A 19,389-nucleotide genomic window follows, 5' to 3' on the forward strand; every position below is an offset into this window, starting at 1 on the left:
ACATCAACTTCTAGAACAGGCAAAGCCCATCCATTTCAAGAGGATTCTGGAACATGGGGAATGAAGGGTGTGTTTCCAGGGACTGACTGTGAAGGGGCAAGAGACCTCTTTTAGGGCAGGTGCAGAGCTGTGTCTCTGGACAGGAATACTTGGGAGGCATCCTCTGGGCTTCTCTTTCTCTGCATCTCCCCTTTCCTTTACTCTGTCCCTCAGCTCAGATCTCTGCCCCTGTGCTGTGGCCTGGGTACCTACTGTATGCAGTCAGCTGGGACGCAATGGGGTTGTTCTCATCTCTCAGGGATCACAGTCCTTTGGTGCCTCATGTCTATTGTCTTGTACTGTTGTTTCACAGATTTTGTGTGTGTGTGTGTGTGTGTGTGTGTTTTTTGTTGTTGTTGTTGTTTAAGTTGTTTCAAATATAAATCTATCTCATGACTCCATCTTGGCCAGAAGTAGCTGTCCTGGATTGGACAATGTATCTATTTTTAAAAAATATTCTTATTACTTATATTGTAAGCATCAGGAGGCCAGAGTAGTGTTTATTGTATGTCCAGCATCTGTAACTAAGAATATTTGCCATATCGTAGGCACTAGCGAACGTTTTGGAATGAATACATGGTGCTGCTTTTCCCACTTTATTTTCTCCCTTCATTCTCTTCCATTGCAGCTATTGAAACCAAAACCCATGCTTTAGAGAATTTTCTAAAGGGTTATTTGCAACACTGTTATCTCTTAGATTTTTATAAACTAAGAGGTCTATCATGAAATAAGTTGTGAAATGCTTATGTACCAAGAAATCCTGTGATAAAGAGAAGTTTAAATTTAAATTAAAATTTCTAAACTTATTTGATCAAGTATTAATGAAACCAAATTTACCTATATTTTTCTTTTGTTCTTTTGGTGCCATATCTAATAATACTGGTTTTTATTTCCTTAGTAGAGTCAAAGCAGCAGACTTCATTTTATTTGTCATTGTTATGGATAAAATAGTTAAAATAATTAGAAATAGTTTTGAGGCTATAATATAATAATGACTTTTTATTAATGTCAAATCAAATGACATTTGACTGAAAATTATAATCATAGGATAAAGTAAATGGAAAATGATAATTTAATTGAATTAAATATCATAATAAAAATGAAGTCAATAATATTTATTTTATTTTATTTTATTTTTTTTTTTGAGAATTTTAATATTTTTTAGTTTTCAGCGGACACAACATCTTTGTTTGTATGTGGTGCTGAGGATCGAACCCAGGCCGCACGCATGCCAGGCGAGCATGCTACCACTTGAGCCACATCCCCAGCCCAATAATATTGATTTTAAAACATTTTATTCAATACAGTTTTTTTTCCCACTTAAAACTTATTCCATTAATTCTGTGTCATTGGCATTTCCATTTTCCATGCATCTTAGACAACCCAAAAAATGAGTGTGAGATAAGGAAATTAAAGACTGACTTGGGAATAGTAGTGACTTCTTATTGGCAAAAGAACTTGAGCATGAGTGGTGATATGTGAAGAGTGTGTACACCCCTTAGTGGGAATCTGTTTAGAAATATCGTAGTAAGCCTTTCTGCTTCAGGGAAAAGGCATGAAGCAGTTACTTTTATACTAGGACTTGGGCTTCTTAGGAATGCAGGGAAGGCCTAACTTGTAGTCTTCAATCATATCAGTTTTGTTTTCAGAGTGGGGAGTCACTGAAATGTAATTTGGAAAGAGGGCTTCTCCGATTTAAAAATAAAAAGTAGTAGTCAATTGAAATTTGGTCTAGAGAATTGAAATATTAGAGTGTTTTGGCAGGCTGGTTGAAAATGTTGCTTTTTTTCTCAAGGATACCATACTATAGTATCCTGAGTCAATGATGTGGTTTTGGTGGTGTTCCACAAATCTGATGACATACTTTTCTAAGAACTTCATACATGTGACCAGATTCATCTAAGTATAAAGAAAATTTCAATGAGGCTAATATTATATTTTTTCATCCACTTTGATTAATATGTGCATTTTTTTCTGTGTTCAAAAACCTAACACCACTTTTATTTACTTTATAGGTTATGAGTGCTGGTTAAGCCACCTTTGTCCTGGGAAACATCATCAGCACTTTATTAATGATGGATTCTGAGAAACCTGAGAATGATGAGGATGACAATACAAACAAGAAGACAAAAGACTTTAGAAGTATTTTATCCCATGATGACGACTGTGGGCCTGTATCTGATGTGATAACAAATTCCTCTGAGAATTTCATAAGCAAAAGAGGTTTTTCAGAATCATCCAGCTCTGAGAGCGTCTTTGTGGAGGAAGATGGAAATAAACATGCTTCCAAACGAATGAGAGTAGAGGAGGCAGAGCCCCTTGAGTCTGGAAAGCAGGGCACTTGTGGATTGGATATTCCCCAGAGCTTGGCCGCAGAAGCAAGAGTCCTGTTAGATGAGGGAGGAAAGGAGGCCTTTCTGAAGGGCTTCTCAGATGGAGGAGGCACGACTCTTCCAAATGTCTTCTCTTCTTCTTGCTGTCTTAGCACTATTGATGCTATTTCTTTGAATACAGACCCTGAAAGGAAGTCTGCTCAGGAAATGGTTTCTCTTGATCCAGAAAGAGAATCTCCTTCCCCCTTGAAAGAAAAGAGTGTTAGCTGCAACATTCGAAATGTAGATTCAGTTCTTAGGTGCAGTGCATGTGGTCATTTGTTTTCTTCTTGCTCTGATTTAGAAAAACACGTTGAATGCCATGAGCAACAGTCTAAGGAACATATCTGCTGCCACTGTAGCCACAAAGCAGAGAGCAGCTCAGCTCTCCATGTGCATGTCAAACACACACATGGGCCACAGAAAGTCTTTTCTTGTGATCTTTGTGGTTTTCAGTGTGTGGAAGAAAACCTATTGACAGCACACTATCTTGGCAAAACACATCTCCGGCGTCAGAATCTAGCTGCTCGTGGAGGATTTGTACAGATCTTAACAAAACAACCTTTTCCTAAAAAAACATGTTCCATGGGAACAAAGAATGTTCGAGCAAAACCAAGAGCTTCTAAACCAACAGCAAAGAATAGGGATTCAAAAGGATTACAAAATAATGGGAGCAAACTTAAAGACTGCAGAGGAAGCATTTCTCAACACAGTGGGAGTAGCAGTGAGCTTCTTGTTGAAATGATGCCATCTAGAAATACTTTGTCAGAAAAAGCAGAGATTGTTGAAGAAAATGTTACTTCCCTTGATATAGCTCAAAGTCGTGAAAACCAGAGCAAAAAGCCAGGAGATGCAGTAACTTCAGAAGGTCTCTTAGATAATTCAGAGTCTACCAGAAATATCCTGCAGATGGCACATAGTATCAGTACCACTTCAAGGCCAAGACCTGAGCGAAATATTCTAATGTCGGGTAATAGTTTTCGACGACGAAGTGGCAATTTTACCTTGAAAGGCCAGGCAAAGAAAAGGTTTAATGTTTTAGGGATTAATAAAAGAGGCACAAATGAAACTCAGAGGATGTATATGAAACACTTTAGAACACAGATGAAAACAAGTGAAGCAGAGCCAGTGTCTAAACAACTAGGAAAGAACAGTGATGCCCAGAGTGTGTGTGTGATGGCCTCAGACACCATGGAAATGATGCAGGACAAGACGAGCCCCAGTCATCCTGGTTCCACGCAGCTGGACTCCCCAATGGTGAACCCAGCTCTTGACCATCAGATGTTGTATACATGTACGAACTGTGGTCAAGTAGCTACAAATAGGACAGATTTGGAAATCCATGTGAAAAGTTGCCATGCAAGAGAGATGAAATTTTACTGCCAGACTTGTGACTTTTCCAGTACATCGAGGAGGGACTTGGAGGAACATTTGCACAATAACCAGCATCAGCAAATCACTTCGGTTCTCAATTGTCAGTGTTGTTCTTTCATTTCCTTGAATGAAATAAACCTTAGAGACCACATGAAGGAAAAGCATGGGATGAGTTTTCTTTGCACTTCTTGTAATCTGTTTTTGTCTGAGAAAGACATGGAAGAACACAGAGCAACAGAGAAGCATATTAGATTATTGGTTCAACCAAAGACTTGTCCATCATTGAACAATGATTTGGTTTTACAGAACTTACCTTTAAGTACTTTAGAATCAGAAAACACAAAAGAGTCTGTGAATGAATCAGGGAAAGCAACTCAGGAAGAACCTGTTAAGTCCAGGGTAAGCCATGGAAATGAGGTAAGGCATTCAAGTAAACCTCAGTTTCAATGTAAGAAGTGTTTTTATAAAACAAGATCTTCCACTGTTCTCACAAGACACATAAAGCTTCGGCATGGTCAGGACTATCATTTTCTCTGTAAAGCATGCAATCTTTATTCATTGAGCAAAGAAGGAATGGAGAAACACATTAAAAGAAGCAAGCATCTTGAAAATGCTAAGAAAAATAATATTGGCTTAAGCTTTGAAGAATGCATTGAAAGGGTATGTATTGGTGCAAATGATAGGAAAGAAGAGCTTAACATTTCTGGAAATGGGAAGACTGAAGGCCATGGAGGTGTGCAATTTCAGGAACATTCCTGTCTTGAGAAGAAAATGTTAACTACTACAGAGCTCTCACGGTCTGGTGTTGTCACCAAAGATGACGAATTAACCTTAAGTGCTCCAAAGAGAGGGAGACCCAAAGGCAGCATCTCACGGACATGTTCACATTGTGGTCTTTTGGCCTCTAGTATTACAAATTTGACTGTTCACATTAGACGCAAACACAGTCACCAGTACAGTTATTTGTGCAAAGTGTGTAAGTATTATACTGTAACCAAGGGAGACATGGAACGTCATTGTGCCACCAAGAAACATAAGGGACGGGTAGAGATAGAAGCAAATGGGAAACAAAATTCAGATATTATTGTTGGCCCTGAAGGTAATCTTGAAGCCTGTAAAAAGAACACTCACTTAGCATTAACTATTTCAGATGAACACACCAACAAGTCAACTGAGTCAGATACTTCCATTTTAGAAAAGCCAATAGTAGAACAAGGAAATCCAATTGAAGTTGAAGTTGAAAATGTATTTCATTCTATAGATGGAGAAGTTAACCGTCCTCTTACTGATAAAATATCTCTAGATCCAGAGGACCTTCTCAAACAGGGGGATGCATATTCCCAGAGAGAGATTACAGGTACAAATGATAATAAATGTCTACACTGTGAGTTTATCGCTCACTCTCCTGCTTCTCTAGAGCTGCATGTGAAACGGAAACATACAAAAGAGTTTGAATTTTATTGCATGGCCTGCGATTACTATGCAGTGACTCGTCGAGAAATGACTAGGCATGCAGCAACTGAGAAGCACAAAATGAAAAGGCAGTCTTACCTCAGCTCTTCGAAGGTAGAAGGAGATTCTGCAGAAATGTCCAAAAACATCATCATACCTGAAGAGGAGCATCCTCAAAACTCTGAGGACTTTCAGATAATTTCAGGCCAACCTTCTGATCCTCTTAAATCTGGAAATGCTGTTGATTGTTCTATTTTAGATGAAACGGCTAGTTTAGATATGTCTAAAGTACTCTGTGCTCCCAGCTCTGTAGAAATTGAGACTGAGGAAGAAGACTCTAATTTCAGTGAAGACCGTTCCTTTGGTGAGACTTTCCAGCAGCCGCCTGTCAAGGATAAAAGTATGAAACCTGAGGACATGGAGTCCCTCAACATTTCCTCCAGTTATGGCTCTCCAAGTAGATTTCAAAATGCAAATTCAGGAAGCTCAGCTTTGAATTGTGAGACAGCAAAGAAAAACCATGATATGTTGAATGACATCAGTGACTCCCATACACATTGTGAGAGTGATGGAGGAAGCACAGGAGATAGTGGTAGTAAAGTCTGTGATAAACACCTGTGTCCCCGTGTCCTAGATGGGGGCCATTCAGCTGAAAGCCATTCCCCTGTGATGATGAAAGTGACAAGAGAGCAGCTAAACCTGGATCATGGTGTTAAGAACAAAGCTGGGTGTGTGCCAGCAAATACTGTTCTGGAGAATAAGGAAATTTTGATGAATCCACAACATGAAACTGAAATTATTTTGGAAGAGGATGGCCCCACTTCTGATAGCACACTTGAGAGTAATGATGTTTATGAAACTATAATCAGTATTGATGATAAAGGGCAGGCCATGTACAGTTTTGGCCGTTTTGATTCTTCCATAATTAGAATAAAGAACCCTGAAGATGGTGAATTGATAGACCAGTCGGAAGAGGGTATGATGACAGCGGGGGTGAGAATTACTGAGTTGCCCTTGAAAGACTGTGTTCAAAGCTTGAAAAAGAGGAAAGCTGAAGGTGGTTCCTTTAGTGAGTCTACACGAATCCGCTGTGATGATTGTGGCTTCTTAGCAGATGGACTGAGTGGACTGAATGTTCACATAGCTATGAAGCATCCCACAAAAGAGAAACACTTCCATTGTTTACTCTGTGGAAAGTCATTCTATACAGAAAGCAACCTTCATCAGCATTTGGCTAGTGCTGGTCATATGAGAAATGAACAGGCCAGTGTAGAAGAGCTTCCAGAAGGAGGGGCCACCTTTAAATGTGTCAAGTGTACTGAGCCCTTTGATTCTGAACAGAACTTATTTCTGCATATTAAAGGACAGCATGAGGAATTGCTTCGCGAGGTGAATAAGTACATAGTGGAAGACACTGAGCAAATCAACCGTGAGAGAGAGGAAAACCAGGGAAACATTTGCAAGTACTGTGGGAAGATGTGTCGAAGCAGCAATTCCATGGCCTTTCTGGCACACATTCGCACTCATACAGGTATGTCCACTGCAGGAAGCCCCTTGCCTATACAGTGTAACTGGATGGTGGAGGTCAGCTGTTCCTTCCCATCCAAGTAGGAACCCTGCCTGCCTTTGCTTGTTGGCCTTCCATCTATTCTCTGCTGTGTGTGGTGTTCTAGGCTTCTGTTAAGAGTCAGTGTGGACACTTAGCATTTCTAAAGGTAATTAAGCTTTAGTGATTTCAAAGGCTGATTAGTTGACAAATTTCTTTCAGTTTTGTCAAAAAATCTAGTCCCTCGGATGCCTTTGTCAAACTCCTCTTTTATAATGCTTTTTCGGTTGCTTAAAGTCCTAATTATTTGTTTTTCCAAAGTATATATTGAGTCACATTTTGTGTTTTCAGAAGACATATTAAGTGGCTTTTATCACAATTTTAGGGATTAAATAATATTTATTGCCAGATATTTTGTATCCAAAAGTGTAACTCTAGGCAACAAAATTAACTTCAAGGACCGAAATCAGTAATACTTTTCAGTTAATATTTACTGGGGATTTGGTTTTTGTGGAAGTAGTACCTGATTTAGTTTCTGTACTCTTATGTCATATTTAGTGTTCCATGTTAATATTTAATTTTAGGCAGAAATTTAAAAAAAACATTTTTGGTGGAAAATGCATAAGCTACTATTCTAAATTTATGTAAAAATTCACTGCACTGTTTCTATAAACCTGCCATACATTCTTTATTTTAAATAGACAGCTTTTCTAAATCATTGTGCTCTGCTTAGACAAGATCTGTCTCCATGGTTGAATTTATGAGTGGATTTGAATAATAAATTCACATTTCAATGAACATATTTTCATTAAAATTGTAAGGTTTATTTTACTGTACTTTTAAATAATGGCTTATTATTAAAGCTATACTTTAAATTCATGCAGTTGTTGAAACTTAGTGCATGGTTACAAGGAGAAAGATAAGAAAGTATGGAGCATTATTACTAATATAATGTGATTAAAGAGATAAAAGTTTCCTAGTGAAGAAAGTAGAAGGACAACCTGCATAAGATTAGGTAAACATAAACATTTTACTCTTGATCTCCAGTATTCATGTGCAGTAGAGCCATTTTTTGGAATAAGTTTAAAAGCTTATTTGTTTACATTATTAGTACCTCTGTCAGTATCTTGTTGCAGCCCACTTTCTGAAATGATATGATTTTAGAAATCAGGCTTGTTCATATGCACAGAAAATATGTATTTTCTTAATATGCTCTCTTAAGGCAGATGAAGCTGAATAAAACGAAGAGGAAGATGCTAATGGAGCTCTTTTTAGAATTCTTTATGCAACTGTCTGTTCAGGACATGTTGCTTATAATTGATGTGTCCATTACTTGAATTCTCTTGTAATTATAGTCAATAAGTCTTGTAAATGTGTTAAAGCTCACTAAAAGCATACAAATTCAAGAACAGAGTAAGGCTAATAATTTAAAATAATCAATGTAGGCATTTCAGCACTTAATTTCCCTTGTGTGTTGATAGCTGATCATTCTTAATCCATTAAGATTTATTTAGTCGTTTACAATGCAAAATAGGTTTGCACTGGTCACTTGTGCCATTTGAAAATGTCCACCAGGTTAAGTGCAGAATGTAGTCCATTAGTCTTCCTTGACTATATGTATTAATTGCATTTAAAATCAAGTTAATGTGGATGTGAAAGTGAGGTAACTATCAATATGTGACAAAGTAACCCTACTTATATAAGTTACATCATTGATTGTAACATTTAGTAAAAGTTAGCATACTTGTTTAAAAAACATCTTGTGGTGTTCTTATTAGCAAGTACATTTTTACTGTTCTTTGAAGTTGAAGCACAACAGACAGCATCGTTCCTAAGTATACATTGCCAGTTCACCATTTAAATTTTGCAGGTCCGTTTTTGGCAAAATCAGTCTTCAGGTCTTAATTCAGGTCCTCCCTTCCCCCTCAAAACATTTTAAAATGAATTGCTTTTTGGATACTTTGCTTATGTCCATGAAATTGTAATGCAGGAACTGCTATTAATGATTAACTGGAAAAGAGCTTACTCTTCCATCCTCTGTTTTCATATTTTGTGATTTACTATATATTCTATATAACCTTTCTTCCTGTCCTTAAGCATGATAAAAGCACCACTATAAGAAGTAACTGAGTTTTGGTTATCGAGAATTGTAGGAAAAAAGCATCCTAGGGTTTCCTCATGCATCCACTGGTGTGGAGTAGTCAGCATGGCCAGTGAGAGCAGTCTTTGTCTCACATTGGTAGGACTGATGAAGCTGTTCATTTTGTCTGCTGCATTATTCTATTAAGAGCTTTTATTTCATGTGACATGAAAGATACCCTTTTATTGCAACAAGATTGTCCGAAATCATTCTATTTCTGTTCAGACTGCCCTGGTCGCTTGGGCTGTTTGATAATGTTCATGAGTAGAACATAGTGGGTGTGTGACTTCATTGAAAACTCTGAAGATGGGGCTGGTAGTATTGCAACTCAATGTGTAATGCTTCAGAGCAGGAATGGGTCACTCAGTTAATTTGCAGGCATTGAGCACAGACAGCAGGGATTCTTCTTCAGTGCTTCCTCTGTGTGCCCACATGTAGTTGCTTCCTCAGGTGAGTTAGTGAATGAAGAGATGAATAAATGAATGAAGTATTCAGATGTTTAGGGAAGATTGCATTATTTAGGCTATCGTTGGGAAACATTATGTGGTATATATTTTAATCCATAACTTCTTGTTCTTTTAAGACATGAAGGTTTTTGTTTGTCTTTTCCTGTGATTGCTTACTATCACGTCCTTATATGTACAGCAATTAGTAATGCAGGTAAGGAATGCCTTGTGGGTCTGAGTGCAGACTGAATTTTTCAAGTCTTTGGAATTCTTCTGGTAAAATCATAAGGTCCTGGAGTTTTAGAGAACTTCTTTAGTTTATCCCTTTCAAAAACCTACACAGGCCAAATTAAAAACAAAAGCAACAAACAAACAAAAAACCCCATTCAAACCTGAGGATCATGTCAGTCCTGGAAATGGAATTATATATAATGAAAGCTTATATAAAAACATATATAAGGTGTGTATGCACATTATACATAAGGTGTGTATCAACACACACACACACACACACACATAAAATATAATGTATTTATCTAAAATGGAAGCTTATAATAATATCCCCGAGAGAAAGACAAATTGGTTTTACAAATTTTGCTTTACAAATACTATGCCTGGATAATTTTGTAATGTGTATAGCAAACTTAAAAAATGGAAGTGTTATCAGATAGGAACAAAAGAGAAAAGGGACAGGTTTTCTTTTTTTTTTTTATATGCAAAGAACTGCTGCATTGACTGGTATTTGAATTTTAATGCGCAGAAAGGAGATGTTAACACAGCCTACTCTAAATGTAAGAATGGGAAGAGTCAAGGCCTCAGTGATTCTGGGTGAAGCAGTCAACATAGTAACTCATTAACGTGTGGCCAGCGCTCTGCATCAGTGATCACTGAATCTGCCAGCCAAGTTCCTCCCAGAGGAGCCACGCATAACGAACCGAAAATACTGAAGACCCTTGTCTAAACCTTAGTGGCCCCTCTGCTATAGGAGAGGAACTAGTAACAGTTCAGGTGCTGTGTGAAGGAAGAAGCTGAAATTGAGACCCATCCATTTCCCAAAGTCCTCATACAGAGATTGGGGAACATTACCTTCTTCCTTTGGAGTCCCAATACTCTTGTTCATTAATAATTTCCTAATTATCCTATTATCTTTAAAGCATTGTCTTTTTTTTTTTTTAAAGGAAGGTGGCCTTTTTTTTTTTTTAGAGAGAAAGAGAGAGAGATAATTTTTAATATTTATTTTTTAGTTCTCGGCGGACACAACATCTTTGTTTGTATGTGGTGCTGAGAATCGAACCCGGGCCGCACGCATGCCAGGCGAGCGCGCTACCGCTTGAGCCACATCCCCAGCCCAAAAAGCATTGTCTTTTAAAGTTCAGGTTTATTGGTTCTTCTCACTCTTTTCAAGTCTCTTTCTAGAATTCTGTGCTTTCCTGTAGTGTTTCAAAGTAGTGAAAGGCTTACTTTTATCAGAATCATTTAAATAAACTGTAGTTTCTGATGTGATTGATAGAATGTGATTGCTGTAAGCTGCAGTCTCAACCTGCTTTTGACATTTAAACATACAAACCTGACTAGATATAACCATTCAGGTGCTAAATATATTTTACATCTACTTCTATCTGTAGAAATGGAAGTATTAAGAGATCTGGCTTCATTGTCATTGAACTGTGAAATATTCAACCTTGTCTGCCCGTGCTTAGTTCTGTTGACTTTTTTATTTCTGTTGGAAGATTAAAATTAAACGCTTCACTTTTTTTGTCAGCTTTTGGGAATTAAATTGAAATTTAAGACACTAAAATTTTTTATTGAGTGAGTGTTTCAGTTTCAACAAAGTATTCTTGGTGGATTCCCCCACCCCCTCGGGTACTGCACAAAGGTTCATTGATCATATTTGAAATTTCAAAAATTGGAACTTTTTGTGTGTTAAAGCACACACATATATCCTTTTTCTATTTAACTATAATTAGAAGAGGCATTTGAACAAAGAGGAACTAAATGTAATATGAAAAGTCTGGAAACATACTGTTCTAATTTTAAACTATGGTTTTTATGATTTTGATTTCTTTGAAGATGTCATAATTAGGAAACTGGAAAATATATATTTTCTACCTTAAAAGAGTGTTGTTTCTCTTTAATGTGAGTACTGATTAAATGTTAGCATGTTTTAGTTACAGTCTTATCTATTAATGACAGTAATTTTGCTGACTTAAAAATCATTTTGTCCCCTGCCCTCTTTATTTTTTAAGGTGGTACTTGGAATGGAAACCAGGACTTAGGTTGTGCTAGGGCAAGCATTCCTATTAGTGGACCACACCTAGCCCTCATTTTCTCACTTTTAAGTGTAGTTTAATCTTATTTCCTTATGAAATGATTAAAACGTTTCATTGTTGTTATTATGCCTTCTGTGTTGCATCATTTGTTCTTGATGTCAGTAATAATGAAAATGTCAATAATTCTAGTTTGCTGAATCATCACAGGTTTTTGACTAAAAATGATCATAAAAGCACAATAATTTATCCACTATTATTCATACATGTATGTTCATTCTACTAACATGGTAATATAGTAAATCATTTAAGATAAATGGCAGAAAAAAATCTAAAATGCCATTGTTAATATGAATAAATTCAAAGATGGAGAAATATGAGGAAACCAGATGGCTACTGACAAATGTCCTCATTGGTATAGTTTTAAAGGTATCAGTTATCCTGTATGTATTTGTATTTTTTAAATGTTTCATTTAAAATACTGAGTGCCTTTAAGAAATACTTTGTGAATGTTAGAAAACTGCTTAACTTTATTGAGCTGGCTTCATCAACTTAGAGTGGCTAACAGTATCACTTTCTACTTTAGATCTTAAAATTGTAATTGAAAGTTAGGAAGACTCATTGAACATTAAAGCCTCTGGGTAGAATAATTATGGAATCAGGTTTATTCAGTTTGTAAATGAATGCAGGTATTCCATTTTGAGGACAGAAATTCTTAATTAGATTAAAAGTCTGATTTAAGATTTAGCTTTCTTAAAACTATCAGTAAGGTATTATGCAAATCTGAATCATATTTTATGTTAAATTACTCAGGATCAAAACCATTCAAGTGCAAGATATGCCATTTTGCAACAGCTCAGCTTGGAGATGCCAGAAACCATGTGAAAAGGCACCTTGGGATGAGGGAATACAAGTGTCATGTCTGTGGGTGAGTAAATTGAAACCATCTCTGCTGTGTGAACCAGGAAGCCTTTGCAGGATATCCATTGTTTTAGAATTTAAAACTGATATGAGTAAGAGTGGCTAAAATTATGCATGCGTATCCTCCTTTCCATTGTTATGGTAAATTCCTTAAATACAGTTATGACATTCTTCTCCCACTTCTAATCCTGTACTTGAAGATGAGCAATTTTATGGGCTACAAGGTCAATTTGAACCTGTAATCTGTAAATTGACTAAATTATAGGATGTTCATTCACATTGCCAGAGAGAAGTATAAATTCCATTTAAAGACAAAAATACATAATATAGCTTTAGGAGTGTATATGTATGTTTTTTTTTTCTTTTGCTATACTGCTTTAATTTTAATCACATTAATGACTCTGGATACAGTGGGTATATTTTATGAGTAAAACAATAAAAGATTTAATTTCAGGTGGCTATGTACTGATTATTTGAAAGATGATGACTGAAAAAAAGCATATAATGTATTTTTTTGTAACTTTATTTCAAAACTGGTTTCCTTTTGCAGTCATTGCTATTTTTCACTGCAGACTCATTCACAATGTTTAATTGTCAGTCACACGAGTTACATTTAATAGAAAGCACTGAAGTACCTTAATATCAAACTAATTAGTTTAGCAGAAATGTTTAAAAGGTTTTAAAATACTGTGACATATGATGTATCAGGACATTCAGAGGTGGATTTTAATATCCTACTTCTGATTAAAGATATATTTTAATGTTATGCTAGAAAAATTAGTTAATAAGTATTTCATATAGAAACACTTAAGTGAAACCTAAGAAACTTACAATTCTTACTGTAGGCTAACTTATAAAATATTGCAAGTTCAGTTAAATAGTTCAGTTAAATGTACACATGTTATGTTACATTTTTGTTTTTTAGTAAAAGAGTCTTTGGGTTGATACTACCATGTAAATATCTTCCAAGGCAGAAATAGGTTTTGCTTTGGTTGGACAGTACATTTTATCCCAGATTGCAGATTGTATCCCAGATTGCATTTTTGACCCTTAAGAGAGTTTTACAAATAACTTTGCAAGCGGTTTTATTAGCTATGGTCTGTGATTTATTCATTGGCAGAATTGATGGTTCAGTGACTTGCTGCTAAAGTAAATGAAGATGAACCATTGCCCTAAAGCCCCCTGAAGATCAGTGAGAGAATGAGTTTTGTTACCACTGATTTTAGCTGCAGGAATCAAGTGCCAAATGGTTCATTTTAATTGCAATAGGTCTAGGAATTTTAAAAAATATCTCATTCATTGTTTTTACCATATGAGTTATAGGAGAGAAGGTCCTGACTCCAGTGAAAATTTGTTATTAGGTTGCAATAAGCTGTTCTTTTCCCATGTCTGAGAAATCAGAAACAATTTTTGCATACTCTGTTAAATTTTTTTTTTTAATTAGGGTTACTAAGACCCTGGAAAGAGAACAATTTCTGACATACATGGCATCAAAAATAATTCATAATTAAGTCACTTTAATCAGTTGGTATAATCTGACCCAATATACCCCCTTTGCTTAGCTTATTGCTTTGTAACATAAGTGAAATCTTACACCTGTAGTTTATATAATATTTTTTCCAAGATGCAGAATTATAAGTGAATATACATATATTGAGTTTGACACAGCTGCCATAGGAGAACTTTGTGAGAGTGTGTGTGTGTGGAACAAGTATTCCAGATTCTAGTATTGTGTTTTTTAGAATTACAGTAACCATTGAATTTTATCTTATTATGAAATGATAATTCTTGATATTTTAAAAATGGAATTTGGGTTGTGCAGTAACATGACAGTCTTAACAAGGTAAATATTTTCATGGTATGGCTAAAAAGTTCTGAATTATAAGCTGAAGAATACCTATTGACCTATGTGGATGAAGCAGAACAATAATGATTTAGGTAATTTAATGTTAAAGAATAGTATAGGTTGTTCTGTATTTCAAGTGTTTCAAAGGGATAGGGCAGTGCATAACTTAAAACTGGAAAACAAAATGCAGGGATTGGCTATCAGTCTAGTGACATGAGAGAGCATTGGTACATTAACATCACTGACAATGTCAATTCATTATCATTGATGGCTAAATAATCTTAGAAATGCTCAGTGGACCTATTAGTTCCTGAACATAAGCAGCTCGTGCTGCATTTCTTCATTAGCTTTAATTGCTATAAATTTTACCTTTTATAAAATCATGCTTTAAAAGGTGAAGTGATCTTTCAGGAACATTAACTCTATAATTTTGTCACAAACAGAAGGTCTTGCACTATGTTTTCTTTTCTCCAGTAGCTAATATCTTAGTCTCAGTCTGTTAGAATTTTATTAATGGCCTCTTAATTATTTGAGTTTTAAGAAGTTATTTCTTTAATAGTTCAGATTGAATAACAAAAATATCAGGGTAGGCACATTTTTAAGTGAAATTATTCCTCACAATTGTATATTCTTCTTAGCAATCTCTTGATTTTCTTGAAGAAAACTAGTATTTTGTGGTAAAATGGATAGAAACAGCAAACAGTACATTGTATTGAATTAAGATCAATGTTAATGTTTCAGTTATTTGTGTTGTTTGGTCTCTTACATAACATTGTAGATGCTTATTAACAATGTGACTTGTGTTTTTTTAAGACTTAGTTTTAGGGTTGTGCAGTAACAACTCTTAACAAAAACTGCCTTTTAAACTTTAATATAAGTTGACTGGACCTATGTTGATTTTCTTTGAATCTTCAAGATAATTTTAAGGTTGTCTCCCTCCTTACCCCCTATTGGCAGATCTTGGCACCAGTATATCATGGATTTGAGTTAGTTTAATAAAAGAAGCTAGATGTGTTTTAAGTTTTTCCTGTTGTGTAGGTAGAATTCAGAGTTTAGGATCTAAGTTCTGTCTGAGCCAGATACCTGCTTAGGCCATGGTAAAAATTTCAAAAATGTATTGCTGTGCACTTTGTGTTTTAAGTGCACGTTTTAGATAACGGCAGTAAAGAGCCATTTGTTTTACTTTCACTTTTAGGAGGAGCAGTTTCTTTGCATAGTAGAATTTCTTAACAACATATTTCTTACATCCAGGTATAATTGAGAGGTATTTTAGAGAATACAGGAATATTTTATTTAGGCATTTGATGGATAATTAACATGAAAGTTACCCTGGGTTTGATGTAGGGCTTAGTGGGGGTAAAAATAAATAATGGAAAGCATCCTTATATAGTAGTTAATAATTTATTTCAATAATTTTATGTTTAAAAATAGGCTTAATACATGTTTTTACTAAATTTATTATTTCTCCCTTTATTTTTTTAATAGTCAAGAGCTTGAAAAGATGAATAACCTAAAAAAGTCATTTTTAGACACCATGTTTTGTTAATTCTTATAAGTTTATTTTCTGGGTATATATAAAATAGTATAAATTATACCTCCCATAGTAGTATTTATGCAGTGCCTTGTGGCTTAGTAAATTCCTTGCTTAACATTCATTTCATTTATTGATATCCTTAGCTTTTAGAATTGTTTAACTTACATTTGTTATCTCCTTTTACAGGTGATAGATTTGAGAATAAAAGTATTTTTAGTGATAAATTATGCTCCTAGGAATGGTGGATCACTACTTTTCTTTTAACTATACCTTTTACATTTTTTTTTATTATTCTCTTAGTTTCATTGCACTCTCCCCCAGTTTGTTTTCTTTAGCATGTAACTAAAGTATGTATTTCCCCCACTAGCCTCTCTTCTGTTTCTCTTCTGTTTTTACATTCTTTTAAAAAGTTGCTTGTCTAGTATCTTAGCTTCTGGTATTCAATGCCACATATCTTTCTCTTTTTTTCATTCTTCCTTCTTGTAAGTGTCATTTAAAATGATTTTACTCTTCCCCCTCCACTTTCCTGCATGTGTTGATAAGTTATTGCACTTACTTGAATGGTTGTAAATTGATTATGTTTGTATAATAGAAAGTGCGTAGAAATGTAAAGATTATATAGTCTTTTTCAGAAGGATAAGAGGGGTAAAATTGATCAAACCAAGCTATTATTTTTGTTTTTCAGTGTTATCTTTAAAAATTACTGAAAACTAGTAATAGGCCCGATTTCCTTAAACATAGGAAATGATACCTAAGTTTTGTGAGCCATTTTTCAGAAGCCTAAGTCCCTTATATATGATTTAGGGATCATATTATTTACTGATGAATTTCCCTGTGTCTAGTCTTGATTTGTGTGTATGGCATTAAATAATTGAATAGGATTTACCGAATCAGGAGAGATTAAGGGCATTTTCTAAATGTGTCACTTCTGGGTTTACGAGAAGACATTTTAAAATTGTGTATTAATGTGCTTAAGAAATGTTTATTCCTAGTTGGTTTAAGAAACCTTAAATAGGAAGTTAGTAATTCAGGAAAACTCTTCTTTTGTGTGTGTATGTGTGTGTGTGTGTGTGTGTGTGTGTGTGTGTGTGTGGCATTACCTAGTTTTTGTGCATTAGAAGGGATCTCTATGTAGATGATTATAATGTCACTTTCTGACCTTTGCAGCTTGAATAATTGTAAATCATTGCTTCATAACGTGTCAGAGAATGTCTGTACTAGGCAATTAAATGGCAGAATATAATAGACCAAATTATTGCCTGTCATGTTTTCAACAACACAGTTAGTATTTGAGTTACACTTAATCATTACGTGCATTAGCAACTTCATTGGAATCCAGCTTCAGGCTGAGCATGAAATACATTACATTATTTAAACCTCTAATGGTACAAGTCATTTATTTGTGTTGAAGTGTACAACATGCAGAGTTTCATAAAGCAAGGAACACTTGAGAGCTTAATTTATCCAAATCAAAGTCTAAATGCAGATAAACACAAGTGGCAAAAATTAGTAATTTTTATAGGCTGGAAATATTTAAAAATACATGGTTGTGGGTAATTGTAGGCAGCAGGAATAAATTAAAATCACTATTTTTAGTCTGCTTCGAGAACTAAAGCTGTGCATACCTAAATCATTAAAAGCACCATGGAATTGCATTTTTAGCTGAACAATTAATTACACCCATCATATCTACAGATGTATCCAAATAAAATAAGTGTTTGGTTCAGTTGGTGGTTGTGGGTAAAGATATATAGATAGAAAAAGTTTGTTTTATGCTGTGGCATGAATTATGCTTTATAATAATATAAAGTGCAGCATCTCTGTTTTGTAAAAAAACATTAAATTAACGTTAAAATACTCTCTTTATAAAAGATGCATAGATTTTTTTCCATATAATATTTTAGTGCTTTTAACTTAAAGATACATTTCCTCCATCTTGAAATTTTTAAATGCCATGAAATCATTACTGTCTCTCTTACTGTCACTTACAAATACAAAATTAACATTGATCATTTATTTTTCTGATGTTAAAATCCTTGAAATACCTTTTAAAAATACTTTTAAAAGTAGTTTTATATACAAATAACTTCATAATTTGAAAATCGAAGAGACAGCTATGATATTCAAATAGTAAACTTCCTTAGAAATGATTCTAGTATATTTTCTAATGAACTGTTTTGTTGATCCAGGAGAGAGTAGGGTAAGGTCAGGCAGAAGAGTGGAAATGGAAGAAAGCCATTCCCTGCTTGGCTTCATGCTGATGTTTTTAGAGCTCTTTTTTCAGCATTGTGTCCCAGTTTCCTTTTTTATTCCAGTATTTTCTTGAATTTTTGCCACAGAGGGGAATTTGGGGGATAGGTTTATTCTAGATCCCATAAGAATGATTAACCTATAAGAAAATAGAAATGAGGGGATGGGGTTATGGCTCAGCGGTAGAGTGCTCACCTAGCATGTGTGAGGCACTGGGTTCCATTCTCAGAAACACATAAAAATAAATAAATAAAATATGTAAAAAAAAATATAGAAATGAAACAGACCTTGTCATTTCTTGGTGTTGTAATTGGAAAACATTGACCTCTATCTTTTCCAGTGAAACAACATGGCTTAAGACATTATTTATTTTCATTTAAAAACAGTTCTGTGATGATTTAAAAATCCTATTTTGGTGTCTTGGATTTCTTTAACTGTCTTGATCTCCACACCTCTCCAATTCCAACCTGTCCTCTGCTTCCTTCTTTCAGGTCATATGTTTATTAAAGTCCTTTACTTTGTGGAAGCTTTTGTTTTTGATTTGTTCAAGAACTAAGTCAGAGGAGGTAAGAGGAGGTGAAGACAGAATGGAAGCTTAACTGTTAATTCATAATTTTTTGACGAATTTCTCAGCAGATTCTTGAGAGTCTCTTTCTTGTGCAATTCTAGTGATAGAATGGTGCATGGCCCTGTGGTTGTAAGCTCTCTGGAGGAGAGTCTTAAGGAGGGAAACAAAGAGCAGGTGGCTTGGGAACCTGTTCTGCTGAGGACTATCAGAAAGTCCTCCTAGAGACTCAGGCTCTACTGGAGTTGGTTCTTAAAGGTTAAGAAGTGTTTATAGGGTAAATTTGGACAGTTTTAACAGAAGAAGCAAAAGAACATAAGATCCTAAATAGAGAAGGGTAGAATATCATGGCTGTTTTTAAGAATGCTATGAAACTTCTGAATTGTATATGCCTAGATAGAGGGAGGTGTGTATTAACAGAAGTGTCTATTGATCATCAGTATGCATAGATGCTGTGTTAGTGTTTGGGGTTAAAAGATCAAATAGAGAAAGCTCAGATCAAGAAATGCCTAGGTCTCTGTGGCTGATTCAGAAAGTGTTTCTGGTCAGGCATGGTGGTACACGCCTGTAATCCCAGTGGTTTGGGATGCTGAGACAGGAGGATTGTGAGTTCAAAGCCAGCCTCAGCAACTTAGTG

The 19,389-nt window shown here is 35.2% G+C and overlaps 1 protein-coding gene across 2 annotated transcripts in view; it reads left to right on the plus strand.

Annotated features, from left to right (window-relative positions):
• ZNF407 (zinc finger protein 407) overlaps positions 1-19,389 on the plus strand; it is a 434,011-nt gene that overhangs the window by 23,926 nt on the left and 390,696 nt on the right. For both annotated transcript variants that reach the window (XM_081262959.1, XM_081262960.1), the window contains exons 2-3: positions 2,055-6,768; positions 12,450-12,564. In XM_081262959.1, coding sequence (XP_081119085.1) covers positions 2,112-6,768; positions 12,450-12,564 — 4,772 coding nt within the window. In that variant the 5' untranslated portion in view covers positions 2,055-2,111. The remainder of the gene's footprint in view (positions 1-2,054; positions 6,769-12,449; positions 12,565-19,389) is intronic.

This window comes from Spermophilus citellus, assembly GCF_964194105.1.
Source record: "Spermophilus citellus genome assembly, chromosome: 12".
NCBI classification, from domain to species: Eukaryota; Metazoa; Chordata; class Mammalia; order Rodentia; family Sciuridae; genus Spermophilus; species Spermophilus citellus.